Source organism: Pleurodeles waltl, chromosome 4_2 (genome assembly GCF_031143425.1).
Source record: "Pleurodeles waltl isolate 20211129_DDA chromosome 4_2, aPleWal1.hap1.20221129, whole genome shotgun sequence".
NCBI lineage: Eukaryota > Metazoa > Chordata > Amphibia > Caudata > Salamandridae > Pleurodeles > Pleurodeles waltl.
In genome coordinates this window covers 6,196,908-6,222,893 of record NC_090443.1, presented here as the reverse complement: position 1 = coordinate 6,222,893, position 25,986 = coordinate 6,196,908, and the positions used below count along the sequence as shown (strand labels likewise).

At 43.7% G+C, this 25,986-nt stretch overlaps 1 protein-coding gene across 4 annotated transcripts in view; it reads left to right on the top strand.

The window, feature by feature from the left end:
- Window positions 1-24,097, top strand: part of CAMSAP3 (calmodulin regulated spectrin associated protein family member 3) — a 220,901-nt gene extending 196,804 nt beyond the window's left edge. For all 4 annotated transcript variants that reach the window (XM_069230366.1, XM_069230368.1, XM_069230365.1 and 1 more), the window contains 3 exons: window positions 6,831-6,949; window positions 10,464-10,582; window positions 20,469-24,097. In XM_069230366.1, coding sequence (XP_069086467.1) covers window positions 6,831-6,949; window positions 10,464-10,582; window positions 20,469-20,771 — 541 coding nt within the window. In that variant the 3' untranslated portion in view covers window positions 20,772-24,097. The remainder of the gene's footprint in view (window positions 1-6,830; window positions 6,950-10,463; window positions 10,583-20,468) is intronic.
- Window positions 24,098-25,986: the final 1,889 nt, after the last annotated feature.

Below are 25,986 nucleotides of genomic sequence, written 5' to 3'. Positions count from 1 at the left end.
CCTCCACTACAGGTTTTTCCACCGGATCCAGATCCCTCTCCAAGCACCAATGTACCCATAATTTCCATACCCCTTTGTATGTACGGTGGGTACCGGGAGCCCAGGATTCCTCCAAGAGCTGTTCAGCTCTTCCCAAAAGGCCTGGCATTTCTCTAGATGTTCCGATACTCACCAGGCAAGAAAGTTCAAAGTCCCATTGAGCACTAGAGGGTGTTCCTCTCCATCCATGTTCGGTAAAAGGCCTTACCCTTTTTGCTTCCTGCAGTGCATGTCGTAAGCTTGTTCCAGGGTGATGGGAACCAAGCTTGGGAAACCCACAACAGAGTTATCACAACAAGGGAGCATTTCTCCAGCCTCACCTTCTAAAGAACTCTTGGAATCATGGAAAATGGAGAGAACTCATTGGCGTTGGTCCCTTTCCAGATCTAAACAAAGGCGTTCACTGCTAGAACACTTGGGTCTGGCATCCAAATGAAGTAGTTCTTCAGCTGGTTTCAGTCTGCTCACAAACAGATCTAACTGCAGAGTGCCCCAAATCTTGGGAAGACTCTTGAAATAAAGCTTGTTCAGTTTCAAGTTGCTGAAATCTCTTAAGAAGCTTGAATTCTAGTCCCCAGTAAAATTCGCCTTTCCAGGCAAATATTACCCCCTCAGGTTGATCTTGTGTTCCAAACAAAAAAGCCAAAACTCTGTTGCTAATTCTGAAAGGTGTAGGGAGCTTATCCCACCTAAACAATTTATATACGCTACACCAGAAACACTGTTCATCTTCAACAATACCGCCGTGCCTTGCAAACAATGCGTTAAACTCATAAGGGTATAAAGACCTGTGGTTAATTCTAAATGTTGAAATGATGCATTTTTTCTGCTTGAGACCTTAAGCTCCTAGTCTCTTGGGGACCCAAACGTGCATCCCAGCCGGCTATACTTTAATCTGATTCCAAAACAAAATCTGGAGAACAACCGAACATTGCCCTGCCATTCCATGCATCTAGCTTCTCTAACCCCCAAGAAAGCACTTTCCTTGCTTCCTTGTCCAACAATACCTTGTCTTCGTACTAAAGGGCTTTTGCTTTTATCTTGTGTAAAGTCTGATAGTGCAACAGGCCCAGAAAGATTGCCTGAATGGATGATAAAAGGCCCAAAAGTCTGTCAGGTTCCCTCAACATCAAGACTTGTCATTTGAGGACATATTGTATGTCTTTCGGGATTGGTGTGATCTTTTTTAAGGGTAACAGTAGGGCCATATTCACATTATCCATTTTGAAACCCAAGAACTCCAGAGACCTGGATGGGGGTAAAAACAGATTTCTCCTTGTTTATAATACATCCCAAGCCCTCCAAAAGTAACTTGACCATCTCTAGATTCTTCAAAATCTGTCTTACGCATTGAGACATAATGAGTAAATCGTCCAAGTAAAAAATCATTCGAACACCTCTTTCCCTGAGGTAAGAAGCTACAGTGCTCATAATGTTTGTGAAGCACCACAGTGCTGATGATAGACTGAAAGGTAGAGCCTGCAATTGATAAAGCCGACCTTGCCAGGTGAACTGAAGAAAGGGTTGGTGGGCACTGGCCAGGGGAAAGGTGTAATAGGCATCTTTTAGATCTAACTTTACTAACCAATCCCCTTTTAACAACATTTCTCTTAGAAGATGGACCCTTTCATCTTGAAATGTCTGTACACTACAAATCTTTTCTGTTCTCTCAAGTTTATCATAGGCCTCCACCCCTTGTCCTTTTTATCCACCAGGAAGAAAGTGCTTACAAAAATCCTGTGGTCTAAAGGAACTTGAAGGATGGCACCCTTCTGTAGCAATGCCTTCACCTCTTCTTGCACCATCTGAAAGGACCATTTATCTTGGGGGGAGAAAACCTGAGGTGGTTCCTGCCAAAAACCTTTCCTGAACCCACAGACTGGTTCTAGAGCCCAGGGATCTTGGGTAATAGATTCCCACTTTGGGAGAAAGAGTTCAGATGACCTCCCACTCTTACTGGAGAACATGAAGGTGGAGAGACCATGGTACTCCCCCCTGAAATCCAGCTGAGGATTGTCCTCATGCTCTACGTCCTCTTCCACGAGCACTCCCTCTCTGGGGGTAGAAGTTGGATGTTGATCCACCTCTGTAAGAACGTCTTGGAGTTCTGTAGTAGGCAGATTGGGACTTGTGGAAGCTGCAGCCTGGCAGAAAGTCCCCTTCTGCCAGCCCGTCCAAAAACAATTGCATAAAAAACTCTACTCATATTATTCCATGCCTTGTCTAAGGCGGTAAAGGTTGCCACAAATTTACTAAAATGTAATCATGTCTTCCCGAAAAAAGATGCCTTTGGGATTCTCCAATGGGTTCTTTCTCTGCCAGATCGCCAAGTTTGGGATTTATTTTCATCACGAAAACCCTACGCCTGTCTGCATTGAGCGCTGCATTGGCGTTGCCTACAAGCGCTATGGCCCTTTGGCTCCAACCTTTAAGTAGGTCAATATCTATTGGGAGGTCACTGGGGTAAGCCTCCTCAGCCATATCCATAATCCTAGCCAGAGGTCCAATGATGTCAAGAGGGTGATCCTGATAAGATTTATGGCCTCCCAACGCCCTTTCTAGGGTCCCTACTCCTTTTAAACAGGAATGTTATGAGTTCAGGATCTAAGTTCTAAGTTGAGAACCAGCCTGAACCATTCAGAATTTAACACATTATGTGCTCCCTTATCAAGGGGATTCCTGATCCACTTCTTGATCAATTTTGCCACATGATCAAGGGGCCACCACTCAGAACTCATAGGGTGTTCTATCTTACCGGGGAGAACATCTCTTCCCCTAAAGGCCCTTCACTACAACCCTAGGGGAAGAAGGGCAGTCGCTATCCTCAAAAAGGTCATCTTCATCATCCCTATCGTCTAACTCAAGGAAGTACTCATCCATAGGGGATTAGTCAGGTGGTTCTAAACCCGCCCCTAAACTCCACACACACATTGACTACATGTAGGCTACTTGGAGCATCTGAGTCAGCTGAATCCTGAGACCGCTTTCAATTTTGTGCTACTTGGGACACCCACTTTTCGCGAGGTTCTTGGACTTCCTTTCCTCTGTGAGGTGCTTGGACCACCTATTTTTTTGTAAGGTATGTCGGCCTTCTCAATGTTTGGATTTTCTCTTTCTTTTACCCCCTTTTTTAAATCACCAACAGGGTTCCCCTCTGAGGTTGACTCAGGACCCCTCAAAGACATAACCTCATCTAGGGTCTCTCACATGCAAGTGCATATTTCAGTCTGAATTAATCGCTTGATTAACTCCTCATTAATAAGATGTTGAGCAGTAGTAGGGCTCTCATCAGTGTTAGCCTTGGGTGGGTGAATCCTTAAATATCCCTTTAAAAAAAAAAAAAAAAACAACAAAAAAACTATATAGCAACCTTACTTGATGATGCAGGAATGCTAGTGGTAAATGTAAGCGTTGAAACAGCTGATCGTGTGAAAACAGCTCATCGTTCTGGTGCCGGCGTATCAAGCCCTATGAGGACACATCGGCACAGAAACATGAGCATCGGCCATTGCTAAGCTCATTCCTCGAAAAGAAATATGCATTCAGTGCCCTGTTTTGAGTGTACATCATGCTCCGGGCTGGTGAAATCGGCCCAAATAGCTTGCGTAGTATTGGGACCTTAAGAGCTGTCCAACTCTGCCCAAGTAGCTTGCGTAGAGCTTGGCATAAGGAACGGTCTCGTAGCAGTTCGACTTCCAAATCTGGCCCGACCTTCCCGCATGGATGAGAAAAAATGAGGAAAAAAAGGGATCCGAAGGCTTCAGGGGCTGGAACAAAGAAGAGGCATGACACGTACTCCGGCCTCGACAAAAGCAGGTTGAAACTTACGGTAAGCAGGAGACCCAGGTAACGGGGAAAACAGTGAAAATAACAAGTTAATCTAACAATCATTCAATAAACAGAAAATACAATGTAAGATTCCATATATTTGAACCCAAAACGCTAAGAAACAAACCTATAAATTATTAAAAGATAGAACAAAGATAAGAGAAGTTACTTATCTCTGGGGAGCAGCATTTTAAAGAGGCAGATTGTTTGTAACACCATTTTATTATTATGTTCTATATGTTCTACTCTGGAATGTTCCTTTTATGATGGTAAACTTCCAAGTGCTTCATGCACTGGCATTAAAGGATTAATGCATAATGGGAGCCTCCGGTCTTGTAATGAAATTTCCAACATGTTACTCTCATAAAGCTTAACTTTTTGTTCTCAAATATGAGCGAGTCTGTAGGTAACTCAAGAACAGGTGACTTGGACAAGCCCATTCAACAATCTAAGATATAAGGGACAGTTGATGTGTTAAACCTGGTGAAAAAAAGTACTGACGGTATGGTGACCGCATTTTACAATACCAGGCTGGGCATACTGTGATGTGAGACTTCTAGCTATGAGGTGACAGAGAAATAATTTCCTCCACACAGTGCTAAGCAGAAGTCATATGCTTACAAACGTCTTACAAAGATGTATCACTGATGTCAAATAGACCATTTGCGCTAATCATTACAGATGCAAACATTTTGAGCCATATGTACGAATGTTATCAGTACATTGACATTCAGAATAAAAGCTCCGGGTCATTACATAATGTGCATTGTAGACCACGGTCTGTGCAAGTCCTGGCTTCTATTGGTTTGGGTTAGAATAATCACGTGTGTTTTGTTTGTCAGTTTTAAGGATCTTGGGTGCCAACAAAGGAATAGGTCAAGTGCAGACCTTTACAGACCAGAGAGATGCTGGTGTGGTGTGGAGTGTTGGACGTCCTTGGTCAGTTCCTGTTGGGCCAGAATCACTGGCTTATTTTGGAATATTATTAACAATAAAATCTTGAACATTGATCGCAACCAGGTTTGCTCTGACATTTCAGTCACATGTACCACTCATCTGATCTCAATGGTGGGGGATCAGCCCCCATTTTGTCTACATTTCTCCTGGATATTGAGTTTATTGTTGATGAAGTTGCAGCTGCAATCTTTGAAAGCCCCAAGTCCAAAGCCCCGGGCCCTTGCTGGGTTCCCTATGGACTCATATAAATTGGAGGTGGACCTGTAGGTGCCTATTATTACCTGCTTTGTAAATGTAGCCTGCAAAAAAGGTATTCCAGAGTCTTGGCGCCCAGCTGTTACTGTGCCTATATTTAAAAAAAGGCAACAGGCTTCTCCCAGTTGCTATAGGCTGATTTTGATTGATTCTATTGTTGAAGCTGTGACAGAATTATGTCCTAGTATGCTGCGAACCATATCATTACCAATGTTCAATACAGGCTCAGAACCGGCCTGGGCATGCAAGAGTAGTGCCTAATCTTGCACCTCCTAATTAGTAAATATACCCTAGTGAAAGGAGGCCATGTTTATCTTAGTTTTGTGGACCTGGCCTGCGACTTCGACACCGTGGTCAGCTTTAAACTTTGGGAAGTACTCGAAGCCAAGGGGCTGGATCATGTCTGTTTCCTTTTCAACAGCTCTCCACACAGATTTAAATGCTACCGTTAGATATGGGCCCGACGCCGGATGTAGTGAGAAATTTGGCCTGGGCCCAGGGGTTCAACAAGGCTGCATTTTAGCACCAATTTTATTTTTTATTATATATCAATGATTTGGATTTGAATTTGGTTACCAAGGCATAGGACATGCCAGTTGTAGGAGGGCGTAGTATCCCGGTTTCCTTTACATTGATGATGCTGGTCAGTGGTCCAGAACCCCCAGTAGCCTTTACTTTTAAATCTTATTGTACATTTATTGATTACCTAGACCTCGTCACAAACTCTAAGTCCTTCACTATGGCTTGTGGCCGTATAAAAATAAAGCTGTGTTGCAGGGGTTCCCGCTTTGAGAGCTCATGAATTGTCACGCATGGGGGTCACATTCAACTCCCATGGGAATTGGGGCCTATGCCTGAAACTGAAGAGACTCAAGTTTAGTGTCTGTTATTTTTTTTTCTTTCAGCATTGCTTACAAATTAAGCAAGAAGCCCATTTAATATATGGTGGAGGTCTATAAATGGAAGTGCTTACCAGTCGAGCTGGCCTGTGGGTCTATAAGGAAACCAGATTCCTGCAGGGAGAGGAGATCGGAGTGTGTAGATGAATACTTGTTTTTTCACCAGGCTTGTCTACATACTCTGTACACGAGGAGCTTGGTGTACCCTATGTAGTGGATGAGATCAGTTTGGCACCACTGATGATGTTGTGGTGCTCAATTTGGAAAAAACCCTGAAGCTTGCTCGAATAAGATTATATCAAAATTGTTTATCATGTGACAGGGGGTCTCTGTAGTCCAGAGAGCACATACTCCCCTTTGCCACTGTCCCCGTAGACCATTTTGTCACAGTGGTTATTTCTGTATTCACAGAACAGACTGTCACCTTCTCTCTCTCTCTCGTGCTCTCTCCTCACTAAGCAAAATCTCTGTTTTGCCATCTTTCTCCTCTCGAAACACAATCTTCTGTGCTTGTCCGTGTGTCTCCTCTGACAGTTTAAAGTTTTGTTTGTCCACTTTTTGGTCCCACAGATGTCAAGTTTGTTCTCTTTTCTTCATACAGCCAGCTGTCAGGTTTGTCCCTCCCCTCAGACAGCACATAGTCACCTTTGTCCTTCTCCTTAAAGAGCATTTTGTCATGGTTGTCCTTTCTGAAGTCACAGTACCAGACTGTCAGCTGTTTCCTCACTTTCCCTCTTTCCTCACTGAGAGAATTCTCTGTTTTGCCACCCTTTTATTCTCAAAAGAGAACCTGCTCTATTCTTTGTCTTCTCCGACAGTTGGAACTCATGTTTGTCCCCTCTCTCTGCACAGAGCCAGTTCACCTTTGGGCCTTATGTCTCCTAGTCGCTTGAACTTCAACCACAATGGTGAGAAGGACTGGGAAAATGCATCCACGGCCTCGTCGCCAGCCTCTATCCCGGAGTACACAGGTGAGAACTTAAAAAGCATTAGGTGTGATCTCCATGTTTTCAATCAAAGAATCAGCAATTGGGTTTCTTTATTTCTGACTGTCAGATATTGATCAAGTCTCTGTTAAAAGACCTGTGTCCCCAAAGTAAGTAGTATGCAGTGGATCTCCTTAACGAAGGAGCTTTGATTAAGTTAGGAAATGACTTTGAATTCAGAACTGCTCCGACGTGGAAGAACCCCAGGAACCATCAGAATTAATGAAGCCTGTTCCAGTTGTTGCCTCAACAGATCTACATTGAGGCCGCAGGCAAACCCTAGCACATGGCTTTGAAGCTTTTCCTATTAACGAGAGGGGAACTACACATTTCTCCTCTCACCATTACCTTAAATGTAATTTAGCAATTGTTACAAACCTCTTAAGCACTGGGTGAGAATTTCACCACACAGTGAGACAAGGGACACTTAAATAGTGCAGAGATCACCATACCCCCTTTACATGTTATTGCCCAACCATTTGTTTGCTGAGATTGTAATGCACGCAATTGAGAGTTAAGGTCTTTTGATTGTTCTTAAGTGAGAGTTGTTGATAGTATTACAATACTAGTGAGCACCATGGTGCACTGTTTCAAAACCCTCTTCTATTACGATGATTCTAAACCTGCCCACTGTAATAATTTTTGTCTTTGTACAGTAAGAGGCAGGGTCAGAAGGGACATAGAGGGTTCCTGAACCAGAACTCAAGCCCTGAGCATTGATAGTCTAGCCTACATTTAGGAAACACTTTGATGTCACCAAGAGGCAGGAATTCATTCCAAAGGCAATGGCAAGGATTAATAAAAATAGTTTAAACTGCTAAAAATTAAACCTACCAACAAACTTATCAATCCTTAAACACTTTTACTAAAAGTACTAAAACATTTGGTTTGCTGGTTTCTTCATGGGTACTTGGGTAGGGATCTCAAGCAACTAAGTGTACATGGATTGATTAAGGAACACTAGGTTGATAACAGTTGTATACTGTGCATATGGTAAATAGCAGCGGCCACCGCAAATCTCGAGGGGCGGGCGAGGGAAGGGTTTGGGGGGTGGGGGTCCTAATTTTTTTTTTTTTTAAACGCTAACCTCTTCCCATCACCGCAATCTCCTGCCATCTCGCTCATCGCTTCTCTTCTTCTGGTGTCCCAGCATTCACTGGGACACCAGCACAGGATCCCCAGCACTCCTGGCACTGCTTTCATGTTAAATCTAGCATGAAAGCAGCGTCAGGATTGGTCTGAGGGGCGTGGATTGCTGCTCAGGCACAACCCTGAGATCTGCGCAGTTTCTCCAGCCTGGCTGTTCAACACAGCCAGGCTAGAGAAACCTAAGTGCGCATGTGTGTTTGGCCGGCGGTCTCAGGCCAGCCAAACACACATGGGCACTTAGGTGCACTCTCTTCTCATCTCCCCCCCCCTCCCCCCCCAGCTCCCGTGGTCCAGCCCGTCCCTCCCTGAACATGCTGCTGGCTCAGCCAGCAGCTGTAAGACAAAACAATATTTAAATACCGTTTTATCTTTCAGCTCCTGGCTCAGCCGGGGGGGGGTGGGGGTGACACTCCTTCGCCCATTGCGAAGGAGTCGCCCTTTATGGTAAACCAGAAAACTATGGCCCTCATTACAACCCTGGTGGTCAAAGACCGCCAGTGCTGTTTTGACGGAAGCACAGCCAACAGGCTGGCGGTGCTTCCCATGGGATTACGACCGCAGCGCAAGTGCCGCGGTCGCACCGGCGGTTTCCCACCACATTGGTCCCGGCGGTTGTAATTCCCCAGCCCAGGGGATTACGAGTCCCCCTCCCGCCAGCCTTTTCATGGCGGTATGAACTGCCATGAAAAGGCTGGCAGAAAGGGGAGTCGTGGGGCCCCTGCACTGCCCCATGGAGTTTTTCACTGTTTGCATAGCAGACAGTGAAAAGCGTGACTGGTGCAACTCCACCTGTCGCACCACCAGCTCCATTTGGAGCTGGCTCCCGTGTTGCGGCCGAGATCGCCGCTGAGCGGAAACTAGGTTTCCGCCCGCCGGGCCAGCGGGGATCTCCAAATAGCCACCGCGGGAGTGCGGCCGCGCGGCGGATTCAACTTGGCGGGCGGCCAATGTTGAAATGAGGGCCTGTATCTTTAAACTTGAGGAAGTGTTGTGTTCAGTCGCTGAGTATTTAGATAGTATAGAGATTGCAAATTATTTGGTGGTTATACAGACTCTTGTCTGCATTTATGATTCATCCTCTGGAAGTTTCCTGCTGGGCAAAGATTATTCCACAGGCATGTGTGGTTTGGAGGGTGAGGGCTATCTTTATACATAAGAGGGCAGGGAGGCTCATCAACCATACTATCCAGAGTTAGGGTGTGGTGGGTAGTCTTTATGGTGGTTTGCAGTGGATGCTTGCATCTTTCCAGCACTCCATCTGACCCTTGTAGTTTGCAGAGGTGGGCAGAACTCGCAGAGTTTCATTCCTGATTTTTGCTAAGTTATATTAAAACTCCACAAGGTTCCACGGATTTCCACAAATGAGTGGAATTAGGCCCATTGCGCTGCTCACGCTGATTTTTAGTACAAAGGGCTAGTTTTGTGCTGCAAAATCGGCAATTAATTTTGCTGCCGCTCTGGTAGATGTTCTACTTCAGTGGCAGCTTTCTCACAGTGAACAGTTGAAACTGCCTGTGTTGGTAAAATCTCACTGGGTGCCCTTGTAGCAACTGAAGAGTGCACTAGCGAATGCCAAATCTCACCCACCAACTCACCATTGGCAAGCCGAGCACGATGAAAAACTCCACCATGCGCCGGTTTGTGGAATTTGTCCAGAACTGTGTTACAAGCATAATGTAGAGTGGCCAGAATTCCACCAACTCTGCCGACAGAGTGGAATTTATCACCCACCCCTAGTAGGTTAGTAGTTACCTTTCACAACTTTGATTCAGACAGACCTCCTGTGGCTAGCAAGTGTTGTATTGTTCCAAAAACTGTGTGGATAGTTGTTCTGTGGTAGTTCTACTAACTTCTCTAGTCTTGGAAGGAAGTACACTGGTGAAGGATTAGAATTTGTCTTGTTGTGACCATTATGCATATTCTAGACTGTTCCTTGATGTCCTGGCTGTCAGGCATTATTGCGCAGATGGGTCCTATTTCTTGACTGCGATTTGTAAGATTTCTTGTTTATCATTTTTTTGCTTGCTAAATTCTCCACTCTGGCACCCCTAAATCCTGGGGAAATGCGTTTGGTATTTGGGACTGTACATCTTCTGAATTTGGAAAACAAAGCTGGAAAATATCAAAGAGCGGAAAAACTTAATGTACTGACTGGACTGAAAAGTTGGTTTTGAAAGCTTATTTCGTGAATTCATTTGAAAGAAACCCCCAATAACTGGACTGTAATGTTTCAGAATTGTTCCTCCATTTTCTGTTATTGGTGGGCAGTGCTGTGAACACCCAGTTGTGGAGGGTTGCAGTCTTTAATTTCTTTCTTCCTTCATCTCCCCCAATGTCTCATGCTTTGCAGGACCCAAACTATACAAGGAGCCCAGTGCCAAGTCCAACAAGTTCATCATTCATAATGCCTTGTCCCACTGCTGCTTAGCAGGAAAAGTCAATGAGTCCCAGAAGAGCAAGACATTGGAGGTAAGCATGCTAGTACTGAGCATGTGTGTGGTCCCTGCTGCCCGGCTGGGCCTTCAGAGTGACGACCGGGGTGTGTGTAAGAAAGGCTTGGGATGTTATACTTCTGAACACTTGCTGTTTACAACTTGATGAAACAATTGCAGTTATTTGAAAACAAGTGCACCAGTTGTAATTAATAAACTAATCACCAGTGACTTAAATCCAGCACACACCATAAGTGTTCTTAACCCCTCTCCATTAGCAGGTTCCATCCAATAAGGTAATTTAACATTGATTTTAAGATACCTTTTAGTCAATTTTTTGCTGAACTTGGGAGCCTCTTCTGAGCTGAAGGTAGCATTGCAAGAAATGTTGAGGCCCTCCAACCGGAGCTGGTGTAAAAACCTAACATTCATCTGGTATTGGTCTCAAATGGGGAAACCAATCTATTTGGATTAGCCTTTAACTGAAACCGTTAGTAATATGATTTATGAACAGCTCGGCGTGGGCCCAGAAGGGGTATGGTGCGTGTGGTGGGGATATGTGGATGAGGGTCAGTGCCTCGTGTTTTTTTTTGTCATAAAGTGAATGGGAAGATATAGAAAGAAGGGATAAACTAGCACTGGAAAAGAGATATAATTTGGAGCTTAAGGAGAACAAAAAAAAAATCAGCCATGCTAAGATTCTCAAAAATAACCAGTGGAAAAAGTGATGGAAGCCTGAAGGAAAACATCTTACCAAAAACAATTAATTTGGAGAAGGTGACTGTGGCTGCCAAAGAAAGGAATGAATAGCAAGGTGCGGAAAGTATTTTAAAAAAGATACATTTTTCACCAGAAGGGATTTCATTGGGATTGGTTAGTCAACCTACTAAATGTCATTCTAGTAGTAGAAATCGACCAGAAAGATTAGATGACAATGGGCACAGTCCTATAGAATGTTAACAGGGCTCGAATAAGCCATTTATGCCAGCCAGAGAGCACAACTGTGTAACAGTGGATGTTTCTATAACCAAAATCATGAAGGTACTCATCCATTCAGGAATAATAGACAGGGGATTAAGCCTGCTTTGATTCAGACCTGTGAGCTTCTTATCTCACTAGTGAATTTAACAGTCTATTAAGATACTTCTATTACTGTTATTGAATACCAGTGGTCTGCGGTGACCAACTTTCCATTTCTAATGTTTGAGTTAATATGTCCTGCTAAGGGTGCCCTTAACAAGTCTATTGTGGAGAACAGCTTGCCATGTATTTCTGCCCCAACATTGTGTTACATGGTGCATCCATGGGAGGGATTTACAGTGACATTGAAGGAAGCCAAACTGGGAGGGATGAAGGCAATCCAGCCAACCTGGTTTTCCCAAATTCTTCATTGTGTCAGGACAGTGGATATGATCATGATGTGTGCTGGAAAGTTTTCAAATATATGTGTATATAATATGTTCGGTGGCATGTGTAGCTGCAGATTCACATGCTATGCATAGTCTGCCATCTAGTATTGGGCTCGGAGTGTTACAAGTTGTTTTTCTTCGAAGAAGTGTTTTCGAGTAACAGGATCGAGTGACTCCTCCTCTTCGGCTCCATTGCGCATGGGCATCGACTCCATGTTAGATTGTTTTCTTTCCGCCATCGGGTTCAGACGTGTTTCTTTTCGCTCCAATAGTTCGAGTCAGAAAAGTTTCAAAACTCTCTAATTCTCATCGGTATTGTTTCAATTGCGTTCCATCTTCCATCGACACTTCGGTACTGTCGGGTCAAACATCTTTTTTGCCCTTTGGGGCGCCCATGCCCAACTTGGGCCTGGTTGGGCCGACCGCGTGGAAGCCTCATGGACCGGACCCCATTCTGCTCTTGTCCTCGGTGCCACGCTAAATTTCCCTACACAGACCAACATCTCGTCTGTAATCTTTGCCTTTCCCCAGACCATCGGGAAGAAAATTGTGAGGCCTGCAGATCCTTCCGCTCCAAGAAAACGCTCAGAGACAGAAATGCACGGAGACTCAAGATGGCATCCAAGAGCACCAAACGTGTCGAGGAGGAAGAGATTATGCAGACGGCTATCTCTGTTCGTGCATTTGCCTCCGAGCAAGAGTCTGAGTACGACAGACTAGTCATGGCAGGACAGCATGTGAGTACGCCTGCCCCTGCCCCGGCCAATCCGAAACATAAGGCCTTGGGAACGCCACTGCCGGAAGGCCATGGCTCAACCCGTAAAAACACCTTCGGTGACCAACCCACAACTTCACCGAAAAAGGCCACGCCACCCAAGCCATCGGACTCAAACCGAGGCTCTGTCTCCGAGTCCACCAAACATCAATCCTTCGAGCCGAAACCTCGAAAATCGTTTTCAGAGCCGAGACCATCATCGACTCAGACTTTTTCGATACCAAAAAAAACAGCTTTGGAGCTGAAAAAGTCAATTTACGCGGAGGAACATGGACTTTCACAAGCACTCAAAGAAAGCCATAAACTGACTGAGGAACACTCACAAATGGAGGCAATAGATGAAAGGCAAGCCAGGATTCACATCCCTAAAGACACTGGCAGAATTATAACAGCACCTCCTCTAAAGCCAAATAGGAAATTAGCCTTTCAGGAAGAATTGGACACTGCTCAACCACCAGCTAAAGTGCCAAGAACCAAAGAGAAGCCTCCACCTCCTCAAATTTCTCCTCCTCAGTCTCCGCCTCACTGTCCTCATTTACTTATCTCTCCCCCTACCAGTCCTACACCAATGCAATCTCCAGCACACTAATTTGATTCACAGCAGGACAATGTGGATCCATGGGATCTTTATGATCCAGATCCCATTCCGGATAACAACCCAGACTGCTATCCCTCTAAGCCATCACCACCAGAGGATAGTACAGGCTACACTTAGGTCATAGCTAGGGTGGCATCCTATCCCAATGTCGCCATGCACACTGAGCCGTTAGAGGATGACTTCCTTTTTTATACACGTTCCTCTACACATGCAACTTACCAGTCTCTTCCCATGCTCCCCGGCATGTTAAAGCATGCTGACCAAATATTCAAGGAACCAGTTAAAACTAGAATAATACTCCTAGGGTGGAGAAAAAATATAAGCCACTTCCCTCTGATCCTGTCTTTATCACACAACAATTGCCTCCAGACTCTGTAGTGGTAAGCGCAGCCAGAAAAAGAGAAAACTCGCAGTCATCAGGGAATGCACCGCACCAGACAAGGAGAGTAGAAAGTTTGATGCTGAGGGAAAAAGGGTGGCATCTCAGGCAGCCAACCAGTGGAAGATAACCTACTCTCAGACATTGTTGGCTAGATATGATAGAGCCCACTGGGATGAGATGAGACATAATACAACATCTCCCCAAAGAACAACAGAAAAGGGCACAACAAATAGTTGAGGAAGGGCAAGCCATCACAATCAGATCAGGTCAGCCCTAGACTCTGCAGATACAGCAGCTAGAACCATAAACACTGCTGTCACCATAAGAAGACACGCATGGCTTAGGTCTTCAGGTTTAAGCCTGAAATACAACAGGCTGTCCTCAATATGCCGTTTAACCAAAAACAGCTTTTTGACCCAGAGGTGGACACGGCGATTGAAAAAAAGATTCTGACACAGCTAAAGCCATGGGTGCTTTGTATACTACACAATACAGGGGATCCTTTCGTAAGCCCCAATACAGAGGTGGATTTAGAACCCAAACACCTGAGGCATCCACCTCACAAAGTCGGCCTACCAATCTCAATATCAACGAGGTGGATTCAAAAGTACTTACAGAGGCCAGTACCCCAGAGGCAGGGGAAAATATCAGTCAGTAAAACAAGCCTCACAACAGGCAAAGCAGTGACTTGAGCCATCCCTTCCCAATTCACACCTCACTTGTGGGGGGAAGATTGCAAAGGTTCCACAACAATGACCCCAGCAATCAATTACACTGCTTTCAACCTCTCTCTGTTAATAGAATCGTAGACATTCTTCAGTCAATGAAATCCGGATCACCTACTGACCCCTGTCCGCCACGTATATTAAAATTAGCTCCCACTCTGATTGCCTCTGCCCTGGAGCCTGTGTTTGTGGAAATCCTGATGGAAGGTAGTTTCCCTGTTAATTGGAAACCATCCACGGTTATCCCGCTTGCTAAAAAACCTGGCAAAGATGCAACAGATCTCTCCAATCTTCGTCCGATTTCATTGCTACCCATCCTTGCCAAAATGCTAGAGAAACATCTCAACCAGGAGCTTGCCGAATTTCTTCTAGCTAATGGAAGGTTGGACCATTCCCAACACTGATTCCGCCGGGCGCACAGCACTGAATCGGCTTTAATCTCCACCCCTGATATGATCCGCAGGAGAGGGGACATGGGAGAAGGCTCTATTCTAGTGTTACTTGATTTTTCCGCCTCGTTTGACACCATTTCTCCCCTCATTTTACTCCAGCGCCTCCACCAGGCTGGAGTGAGGGGCAAGACTTGGAATTTATTGAGATCTTTCCTTACAGATAGAACCATTGCGGTGGCCTGTGGTGGTCAAATGGCTTCTCCCTTTCAACTCCCATGTGGAGTGCCGCACGGGTCTTCCCTCAGTCCTACTCTTTTTAATTTGTATATGGTGCCTTTAGCTGACCTAGTACGCTCTTTCGGCTTCCAGATTGTATCCTATGCGGATTACACTCGGTTGATTATTCCTGTATCACACAACTGGGAAGAATCAAAAAAGAAGCTTCAACTATGTATGGCTACTATCAATAAATGGATGGCCAGCAACTGGCTCAAACTTAATGAGGATAAGACCGTGATTATGTGCTTTGGCCGTAATAATATCCCCTGAGATAGTAGTTGGTGGCCAGAAGCCTGTGGGGGATGTCCCTCACCGTGTCTTTCTGCTAAAAACGTAGGCGTTATATCTGACACCTCCCTTTCATTCAAGTCTCAAATAAATCAAATCATCAAAGTTTGTTTTTGGATTCTCAAAACTCTTAGGAAAATCATGCGTTTTTTAGAGGAAGATTTAAGAACGTCGGTCGTGCTGGCTCTAGTCACTTCTAGACTAGATTACTGCAATGCCCTTCTGCTAAATGCCAAATAAATCACGGCCCCAAGGGAAAGGAAACTGTACTTCCAGCTCCGCATTGGAACACTCCCATTAAGACTTTTCACCAGCAGCTGGTCACACAACGAATCCACCGCATGCCCTGCTTGCAAAGCCCCCGTGGAGAATCTCCCTCACCTCCTTTTTGCATGCCCCGCGTATACTGCCCCCCGTAGGAAATGGCTGGCCCCGGCATGCAGACTACTGGGAGCACGCTGCTCTGCGCTAGCTCTGCGAATCCTTAGATCAGACACCAGGCCAACGCTAGTGATCGCTATCGCCAAATTCCTCGGAGCTAGTTGGCTTATTAGAGGGAAAACTCCAAATAAGACTGTCCCAACATCCTGCAGAGTGCATTTCACTTCATTTCATTTTATCTAATTTCATTCCATTTTATTCTATTTCATTTTTATTCCATTTGAATTTTTATTTATATTTTATTCCCTCTTATCACCATATTTACCTGCAATTTTATTTTATCATGTGCATTTATTTGTATTTATTACTGCTCGCGCTTTTTTGGCTCTTGTAGCCGCAATAAAGCTTCTTTGAATTGAATTGAAATAAATCGTCCCTTGATAAATTAGTCTATTCAGAACATCGCGGCACGTTTGATCCTTAATCTCCCACAGTCGTCCTCTGTCAGTAGGAGCCTGAAATTGCTACACTGGTTACCTATTAATAAGAATCATTTTTAAAACCCTCTGCCTTACAGAGCCCTGCAATCCGAGGGCTGTGAATACTGGAAGTCCACTCTGTCTGTATCAACCTACCAGAAACTTGAGATCGTCTACCAAATATGTGATCGCTCTCCCCCGTTGCCATAGGGCAAGATGGGGGGGGGGGGCATCATGCTTCTACAGTGGCAGCCGCTAGGCTGTGGAATGGCTTACCACTTGCTCTTCAGCAAATTACTATTCACGCCATTTTTAGGAAAAAATTGAAAACTTGGCTCTTCTCCCAATAGGTGCTTTTTTTCCTCCCTGTTGGTACCCCTCTGCTTCCTTTACTTGTTCAGATTAGCGATTTGATGCGTTCTGCCGGAATGCGCTCTACAAATAGCTCAATACAATACCACAATTGGCTACCCATTACCACAGACAGCTGGGTATTATCAATCATCCGCAATGGCTATTGCATAGAATTGGCACAAACTCCACCAAATATTTCATCAAAACCAACACAACCTCTCCACGCAACATATCGCCCTGTTGCAAGAGGAATTAACATCTCTATTACTCAAACAAGCAATAGAGGCAGTGCCACAAAATCAAGTAGGAATAGGAGTTTACTCACTGTATTTCCTCATTCCCAAAAAGGACGGAACCTTAAGGCCAATAATAGATCTCAGAACCCTCAATCTTTACATCATGTCAGAACATTTTCGCATGGTAACACTACAGGATGTTGTCCCACCACTTCAACAATACAATTTCATGGCAACATTAGAACTCAAAGATGCGTACTTTCACATACCCATCCATCCAGCGCACAGAAAATATCTCAGGTTTGTGATTCAAGGAAAGCATTATCAGTTCAAAGTGTTACTCTTCGGAATAACAGCTCCCAGAGTATTTACAAAATGCCTGGCGGTAGTTGCAGCCAACCTAAGAAGGCAACACATTCATGTCTTTCCATATCTCGACGATTGGCTAATAAAATCCAACAGTCATACACAGTGTCAAAACCATACGCATTATGTAATACAAACCCTACACAACCTAGGGTTCTCCATAAACTACCAAAAATCACACCTACAACCTGTGCAAATTCAACAGTATTTAGGGGCAACACTAAATACGCAAACAGCTCTTGCAAGCCCAAGTCCACAAAGAATACAAGCATTTCACAATATATTGCCACAAATACAACCAGCCCAACAGCACACTGTCAAATTCATCATGAAACTATTGGGCATGATGGCATCCTGTATCGCCATTGTCCCACATGCAAGACTAAACATGCAGCTTTTACAACAGTGCCTTGCACAGCAATGGTCACAGGCACAGGATCAACTTCAAGCTCTAGTGTTGATAGACCGCCAAACATGCATGTCCCTTCAGTGGTGGAATTCCACAAACCTAAACAAAGGGCGGTCATTTCAAGAACCCGTGCCTCAGACCATACTTACAACAGATGCATCAATGAGTGGCTGGGGGGCACACCTCAACAATCACAACATTCAAGGACAATGGGACGCCAAACACAAACAGTTACACATAAATCCCTTAGTTGCTAGCTGTATTCCTAGCACTCAAAGCTTTTCAGCCTCTTCTCACTCACAAAAATATCCTTATCAAAACAGACAACATGACAACAATGTATTACCTCAACAAACAAGGAGGGACCCATTCATCCCAACATATCCTCCTAGCCCAAACAATTTGGCAATGGGCAATCCACAACAAAATTCACCTGGTAGCACAATACATTCCAGGGATACACAACCAATTGGCAGATGTTCTCAGCAGAGATCATCAACAAACACATGAGTGGGAGATTCACCCTCAAGTGCTTCAGCTATACTTTCAACTTTGGGGAACACCAGACCTAGATCTATTCGCCACCAGCGAAAACGCAAAATGCCAAAACTTTGCATCCAGGTACCCACATCCCCTATCCAAGGGCAATGCTCTGTGGATGAATTGGTCAGGGATATTTGCTTATGCTTTTCCCCCTCTCGCGCTCATTCCATTTCTAGTAAAAAAAAAAAAAAAAAAAAATGCATCAAAACACGCTTAAACTGATACTCATAGCGCCAACGTGGGCACGTTAACCCTGGTACACAACACTATTGGACCTGTCAGTAGTACCACATAATCAAACTCCCAAACAGACCAGACCTGTTAACACAAAACAAACAACAAATCGGGCATCCAAATCCCAACATACTCAATCTAGCGATTTGGCTCCTGAAGTCATGGAATTTGGGTATCTACAACTACCAACTGAATGAATGGAAGTAATTAAACAAGCAAGAAAACCCACTACCAGGCAGTGCTATGCCAACAAATGGAAAAGATTTGTGCATTACTGTCCATCTAAACAAATTACCCCTCTTTCAGCATCAATACAAGACATTGTATGTAATTTGCTTCATTTGCAAAAAGCAAACTTAGCTTTTTCATCCATAAAAATACATCTCACTGCAATCTCTGCGTACTTACAAAATATACAGCATAGTTCTTTATTTAGAGTTCCTGTTATCAAAGCGTTCATGGAAGGGTTAAAATGCATCATCCCACCTAGAACGCCTCCAGTGCTTTCGTGGAATCTAAACATAGTGCTCACATGACTTATGGGCCCACCATTTGAACCCATGCACTCATGTCAGATTCAATACCTAACATGGAAAGTTGCCTTCCTAGTCGCAATTACTTCATTGCGAAAAGTTAGTGAAATCCAAGCTTTCACAATTCAAGAACCGTTCATACAAGTACACAAACAGTCGTAATGCGAGCTAACCCTAAATTTCTCCCAAAGGTTGTATCACCGTTTCATATCAAACAGTGGAACTACCAGTCTTCTTCCCACAGATTCTGTGGCAGAAAGAGTCCTGCATACATTAGATATTAAAAGAGCCTTAATGTATTACATAGATAGAACAAAATCATTTAGAAAGACTAAACAGTTATTTGTTGCATTCCAAAAACCACCTACTGGTAACCCCATTTCAAAACAAGGTTTAGCAAGGTGGATAGTAAAATGCATTCAAACATGTTACCTTAAAGCTAGAAGGCAGCTCTTAGTTGCACCTAAAGCACATTCCACAAGAAAAAAGGGGGCTTCAATGGCTTTCTTAGGAAATATACCAATGGCTGAAATTTGTAAAGCGGCTACTTGGTCAACACCACATACATTTACCAAACATTACTGTGTAGATGTGATAGCAGCGCCACAAGCCACAGTGGGCCAAGCTGTACTAAGAACATTATTTCAGACAACTTCAACTCCTACAGGCTAACCACCGCTTTTATAGGAGGAAAAACTGCTTTGTAGTCTATGCATAGCGTGTGCATCTGCAGCTACACATGCCATCGAACGGAAAATGTCACTTACCCAGTGTACATCTGCTCGTGGCATGTTCCGCTGCAGATTCATATGCACCCTCCCACCTCCTTGGGAGCCTATAGCCGTTTAAGTTCAACATTCACTTGTACATATATATATTCCATTTGCATGGCCATCTCTTTTCTTTATACTCTATCACTCCTACCCTCTGCGGGAAAACAATCTAACATGGAGTTGATGCCCATGCGCTATGGAGCCGAAGAGGAGTCGTCACTCAATCCCGTGACTCAAACACTTCTTCGGAAAAAAAACACTTGTAACACCCAACACTAGATGGCAGACTATGCATAGCATGTGAATCTGAAGCGGAACATGCCACAGACAGATGTACACTGGGCAAGTGACTATTTATTTATTTATATATATATAATATTATTTTTTCTTCCCAGCCATACCCAAGGGCACAGCTCTAAATACTGTCCTACATGAAATAATACTGTGCTTTTATAAATAAATATGAGGGATTGAACTGGCCATGATTCTAAATAATCTCTGCGGACTAGTTGGGCAAGTAGAAAAATGCTGAGGGTTTGTAGATGCTATTGATTAAATCAAGTTCTTTGCTTAATGGGAGGCTGAAGAGATGGGTGCTGGTGTGGGAAGATAAATACAAACTGAAATGAGTTAAAAAAATAAATAAAAAAAATATGGAAATAAGCACAAAAATCTAGGGACATGCATGCCTGTTTTCCCATCTTCCCTTTTCCCATACAGGCATATGATTTAACCACCTTTACCTTTGCTTCTCTTTGTATTTTAAGGAAATGGAGAAGAGTGCAGCCAATCACTTTCTAATACTTTTTCGAGATGCCAGCTGCCAGTTCCGGGCGGTCTACAGCTTCTCACCTGAGACTGATGAGTTTACTCGTTTGACTGGTTATGGGCCAAAGACCATTACCCGGAACATGATTGAGGGCTTCTACAAGTACAGTTCTGACCGCAAGCGCTTCACATCCATCCCCAGCAAGACTATGTCCATGAGCGTGGATGCTGTCACCATCCATGGACACCTTTGGCAAACCAAGAGGCCCACCACCCCCAAGAGGCCGGGCACCCCCAAATAAGGCTCCAGCCACTGGGTGCAGCACAGGCACCACGTAAAGGACATTTTGACACAGTCAATGCCAGGGACCGGGCTGAGCCTCCATGTGGACTTGAGAGGGAAATCAGTTTTCTCAGCTCTCATCCTGAGCCACTGCAATCTATTTTTGTAAATGGGAAGTAAAACTACAGCTCTAAGTGCCCTGGGATTGAAGCTGAAATGTGGAGCTGGACCCCAGTTAAACAAGCTTAAGACAAAAAAGTTCCTCCAGTTTGTGGCCCTCCATAGGTGCCCTGGTGATATCCAAGACCACTTAGAGGAGACAGCGTAGAGTTGGATTCTGAACTGAGAAACTCTGGTGTGGAAAGACGAGGGCTGATGAAAGGACATTATACGCTGCCATACATTTTCTTGCCAGGACTGAAGTGTGGATCCACCTAAGATATCTGAACTGGTCTGCAACGCGTGACAGAGCTGCTGCTGATAAAACCCATAGTGGGTTTAAAGGAAGTGATGGAAAATATTGTTAATGGGTGGGGGAGGGCAATTATTATATTTGCAGGGGAGGGGTGGGAAGGGCAGCTTGTGTAGAGAGTATCTGCTCTTTGCCCACTGCCCAGAATGTAGAAACGGCCATTATTAATTTTGCTTGCCAGGCTGAAAGACTAAGCGGTGGGGCAGAAATTCTGTCCTGTCTGCATTTTCTGATGGATGCTTGTGCACACTGTCCTCCTGCTACAGTGATGATGATGATGATGATGATGATGATGATGGGGGCGGGGAGGCTGATGAAATTCATGCCACTGGTAGCCCATGCCCTCAGTTACTTTGCACTAAAGAGAAATCGCCTGGGCCATTGTCCATAGTTTAAGGCAGGGGAGGGTTTGATGGGTATTCTCATATTCTTCTGCTGTCATCATATTTCAGGTGGTTAGGTGTTTGTGTAAATCGTAGATTTTGTTTCACATAATTACCAACAAATATATACATGAAATGAAGAGACACTGGCCCTTTAAAGAGGCTAATTGGGCCTTTTGGCAATGCCTTCACACTTTTTTTTATTATATGAAGAGAGGGGAGCACACAGTGGACTTGATTTACACGTCTCCTATCATCCCTCCTATATGAACTGAATTTCACGGGTGGTGCAGGGAAAAAGGAAGTTGTGTTATTTATTTTTCCCTGTGTCATTTTTTTAAGAACAAAAAGCTAAAACGTGCATGTTGTGTAAGAGCAAGAAAAGTCTTCTGCTTTTGGCACACTTGGCCAGAGCTTGGCGTGTCCTTCCAGCAGGAACTGGACAGATGATGCTGCCAGGCGCTGCACATGAGCATAATGTACATGAACCATTCCTAGCTTTTTATTTCTTGCCACAGAGTCATATATGACCTGATTCGCTAGCTGGCGAAATGCAAAAACGGACTCCTAATTGAATAGCTAAGAAAAGAGAAACAGAAATGTGTGTTTGGATTGTTCGAGGAAAAGTATTCTCTGTTGTAATATACAAGACCAACATTACCTCTGTATGTTACAAGGGGACTAAAAAACATGGCCTGGGTTTGGTGCACCTACTGATTACGTGTCTAGAAGCCTCATGATTGAAGTAGCCAGACACAACTAACTTCAACACAAAGAGCAACTATGATGACAATTCATCAACCAGTGACTGTAGATGTGGTCAGGTTTTCATTCCAACTTTAAATTTGTAAAACTGTGGATCCAGTCACTGACCAGGATATACTTTGTTCCACCATGCCTGGGGTGTGAGGTCTGTCAGTGTGCAAGATTAAATGTGTCTTCTGATGGTTTATCTTATGCTGTGTAGGTGATGGGATGTTAAAGTTACTCCCTAAAGGCTTCTGAGAGAGGATTAGAAATTAGGGAAGGGCATGTTAGTATTGTTTTCATGCCTCCTTTATTATCCATTTAATGTCAAAAGGCCGACGTTTGTTTTGAGAGGAGGCGGATAAAGAAATGTCCTCCTATCAGGGAAGGCCTTTGATTTTGCCACCTTTGTAGGGTGTGAAGGATATCTAGTCCTAGAGTATGGCTGGCAGCCCCTCTATCCACTTCTTTCAATGGCACTACAGATGTCCTCTTTCTACCACCTATGACCCTACGAGTGGTGGGCCTGGTTAAAATGGAACCTACTAACAAACCAGTGACCTTGAATCAAAATGTATACTTGACCTTAAATCAAGCAGTTTATTTACAACCAAGTTCCTGATACTTTTTTTTCACCGGGTGACAAAATGCTGCATGCAGTACATTTATTCCGCTCAATCAGACTTTTTTCTCATTTTCGTCTTGGGTGGCAGAGGAGCAAATTAAATATTCTTGGGGGAGGGAGGCTGGGCAGTGCTACACAGCGTTTAATTCCTTGTTATAGCATTCCTGTCTTCTCCTTCAGATATGTGATTTACAATCATATGGATGATGATAAATTTGCATGCCACACCGCCTGTAAGTGTTTGAATGGTTGGCTAAATTGAGAGCAAGTTACTTACTTTAAAAAGTGAGCCACCATCAATGCGGGCATCTTCAAAATTCTTCCAACAGAAGGCTCTCTATCCCGTGCCTTGTGGTCATTCTGCCGTCCGTCCCTTCTTCCTATACCTAGTGAGATTCCGTTCCACAATCTGCATATTGAATAAAGGGTTCTGGCTTTTTGCCACATTAGAGCTGTGGTTACTGTCATTCCACTCATGAGTTGATACCACAGGTTTATGTTTGATGGACAGCACATATAACCCTGTCTGGATAGTGGTGTAGGTAGGGTGGTTGATGAGGGTGGTGATTGCCACATTCCAATTCAAGTATAATTCTTCTCCATGGGATACACTATAACACAACTAAATACATTTGACAAATTGTGGTTTGCAAGCCACTGGCTTGTTTTGGTTGTGCCTTTGCTTCGAAACCAGAATGTCTAGCATAAATGGGTGCAGGTCCATGTAGCGTCCTCACCATTGGTTCTCCATTGCCAATCCCACTTGCCTCAAGCAAGGTTTTGACCTCTCTGCAGAGCACGTTACAGAACTTGCCAGGGTGGATCTAGACTCGCGTCTGCCCACTACCAAGATGCAAATGATGATCTGAATCTGTATAGATTTTCTGTTGTTAATGCTGATGTACAAACTGCCATGTGAGCTACAAATGACTGTGTGCAGGAAAATGTGTCTGTAAATTGTCTGATTGTTAAATCACTTGATTTTGGGAGAGGGCGGGAATCTCTTGTCTTGTATTTATATATACATATATACATATATATTATATATATATATTGAAGCTATTTAAATGATTTTGCAATTATTTGTATATAAAAAGACCATCACCGATTTGAATGAGCTACAGCTGGTTGTTGTGTATTATTGAAAAGCAGTGATGCCTGAGAGGATTGTTGTGTACTGTGTGGGCTTTTCATATTAGCCTTCAGATTAACCTTCCACTCTCAATGTAGGAGGCACAACTGTTTTTACATCACCTCTCCTATGCTGACCTGATATTGCTACAATTTTTCAAAGCAAATGTCCTGGATTTAACAGTCTTTCTGCAACAACCATTAATTATTTTCATCGTAATGAGAAAAGGATAAAAGTTGTCAAAGTTTAATGTGTGGGACAGAGGTGCAATGGCAGAGGATTAATCAATACATGACTAGTAAATACTGCCCATTTTAACCGCAAATATTTGTTAGACAGTGACCTCTAACACGTAATTCATTCAGGTACTCCATAACTATGTTGTCTTTGATTCTTGTCTTATCGTGCAAGTGCAGTTTCTGTTTGGCACATTTGTAGGACCTCTTAAATGTGCTGCCTGTTGCACTGACCTTTACCCAGGAGTGGGTTTTGGGTTGTGTTTTAATAGAACAGTTCATTTCCCAAAGCTGTTCCATCTCTATAGACCTTTAAACTCAGGTTGGTGAGTAGACACCAGTTACAGCAGGCCTTAGTGGCTAAGACATCAACCTTTCCAGTTATACTTTCACTTAAACTAATTGTGGCAGAATGGTTCAGTTCCATATTCCTGGTGTCTTAATAATCGATAAATTGCAATTAAATACAAATAGGAAATCTAAAACAAATATGGTTTCAAAACCTCTAACTAACCCACCATCTCAGGAGACTGACAGCTATTTACCCGTGATTTGGGATTTTGTATGTTTTTTTGTTTTTTCTTTTTAGGTATAAGCTTCGTAAGAGGAAATGGACAAGAAGACCTTGTGTGGAAAGGGGGACAGGGCTTGCTACTAGACAGAGACTAGCATTGTTCACAATTAGTGTCAGCCATGTTTTAAAGATCATTCTCCCAGGACAAAAAGATTTAGTATTCATCTAAAGATGTTGGATCCCTTACGACAATTTAAACATGTGCATGTAGAATCTAAAATTGGCACACAATCAACTCAGCACATCCTTAAAACTCTCTTTTCAAGGCGTGGTGGAAGAGCTATTACACACAGGAAGGGGTCCCAGTATGCAAGTATGATGCCCACTTAAAGAGAGCATAGACCATGTGATAAATACTTTATACCAGGCAAAATCATTGTGTACATGTGCTAATTACTTCACACCTCCTGTCTGAGATAGGACTCATAAAGGGCTTTAGAGATTAGGAATCAGTGCTTTTCTTTTCTTAGGTACCCTGATGACAGGTCAAGGCCTGAGCGGTTGAAAGAAATGTCTGAAGGATATCAACACTATATAATTATTTATGGATTTAGGAAGATTATTTACTCTGTAACATCTGCCATCTTATTTAAATCTTGTCAGCATCACCCTGAATAAATCAAATAGAGAGGCAGTCAATTTTAAGTGTTAGGATTGTGAATACAGATCCAATCCCAGCTCATGATAGCCCCCATATCCTAGTTGAACCCACCCCAGTCATTCTTGTCCTGGGGTGAGAGAAATCTTCCTATGATGTATACCGCAAAATGTGAGTAAGCTTTTTTTTTCATCTTAATTTGCTGAAAGCAGACTGTGTCCTTTAATCCTGTATCTTATCTTTATTGTTGGCCTTTCATGTGGTAAAGACCTTTGTGGGAGAACAACACCAAGTCTTGAGAAATTGATTTGTCACAGAGAGTATATCCTCTAATAGTCTTTTTTCCCAACTTCCTAGTATGACTGCTGTTAGAAATGGGGTCTCTAGTTGGCAGTAGTTTGCATCCTGCCCAAGAAGGGACCCTCACTTTAGTCAAGGTAAGAGAGTCACACAGCTAAGATAACCTT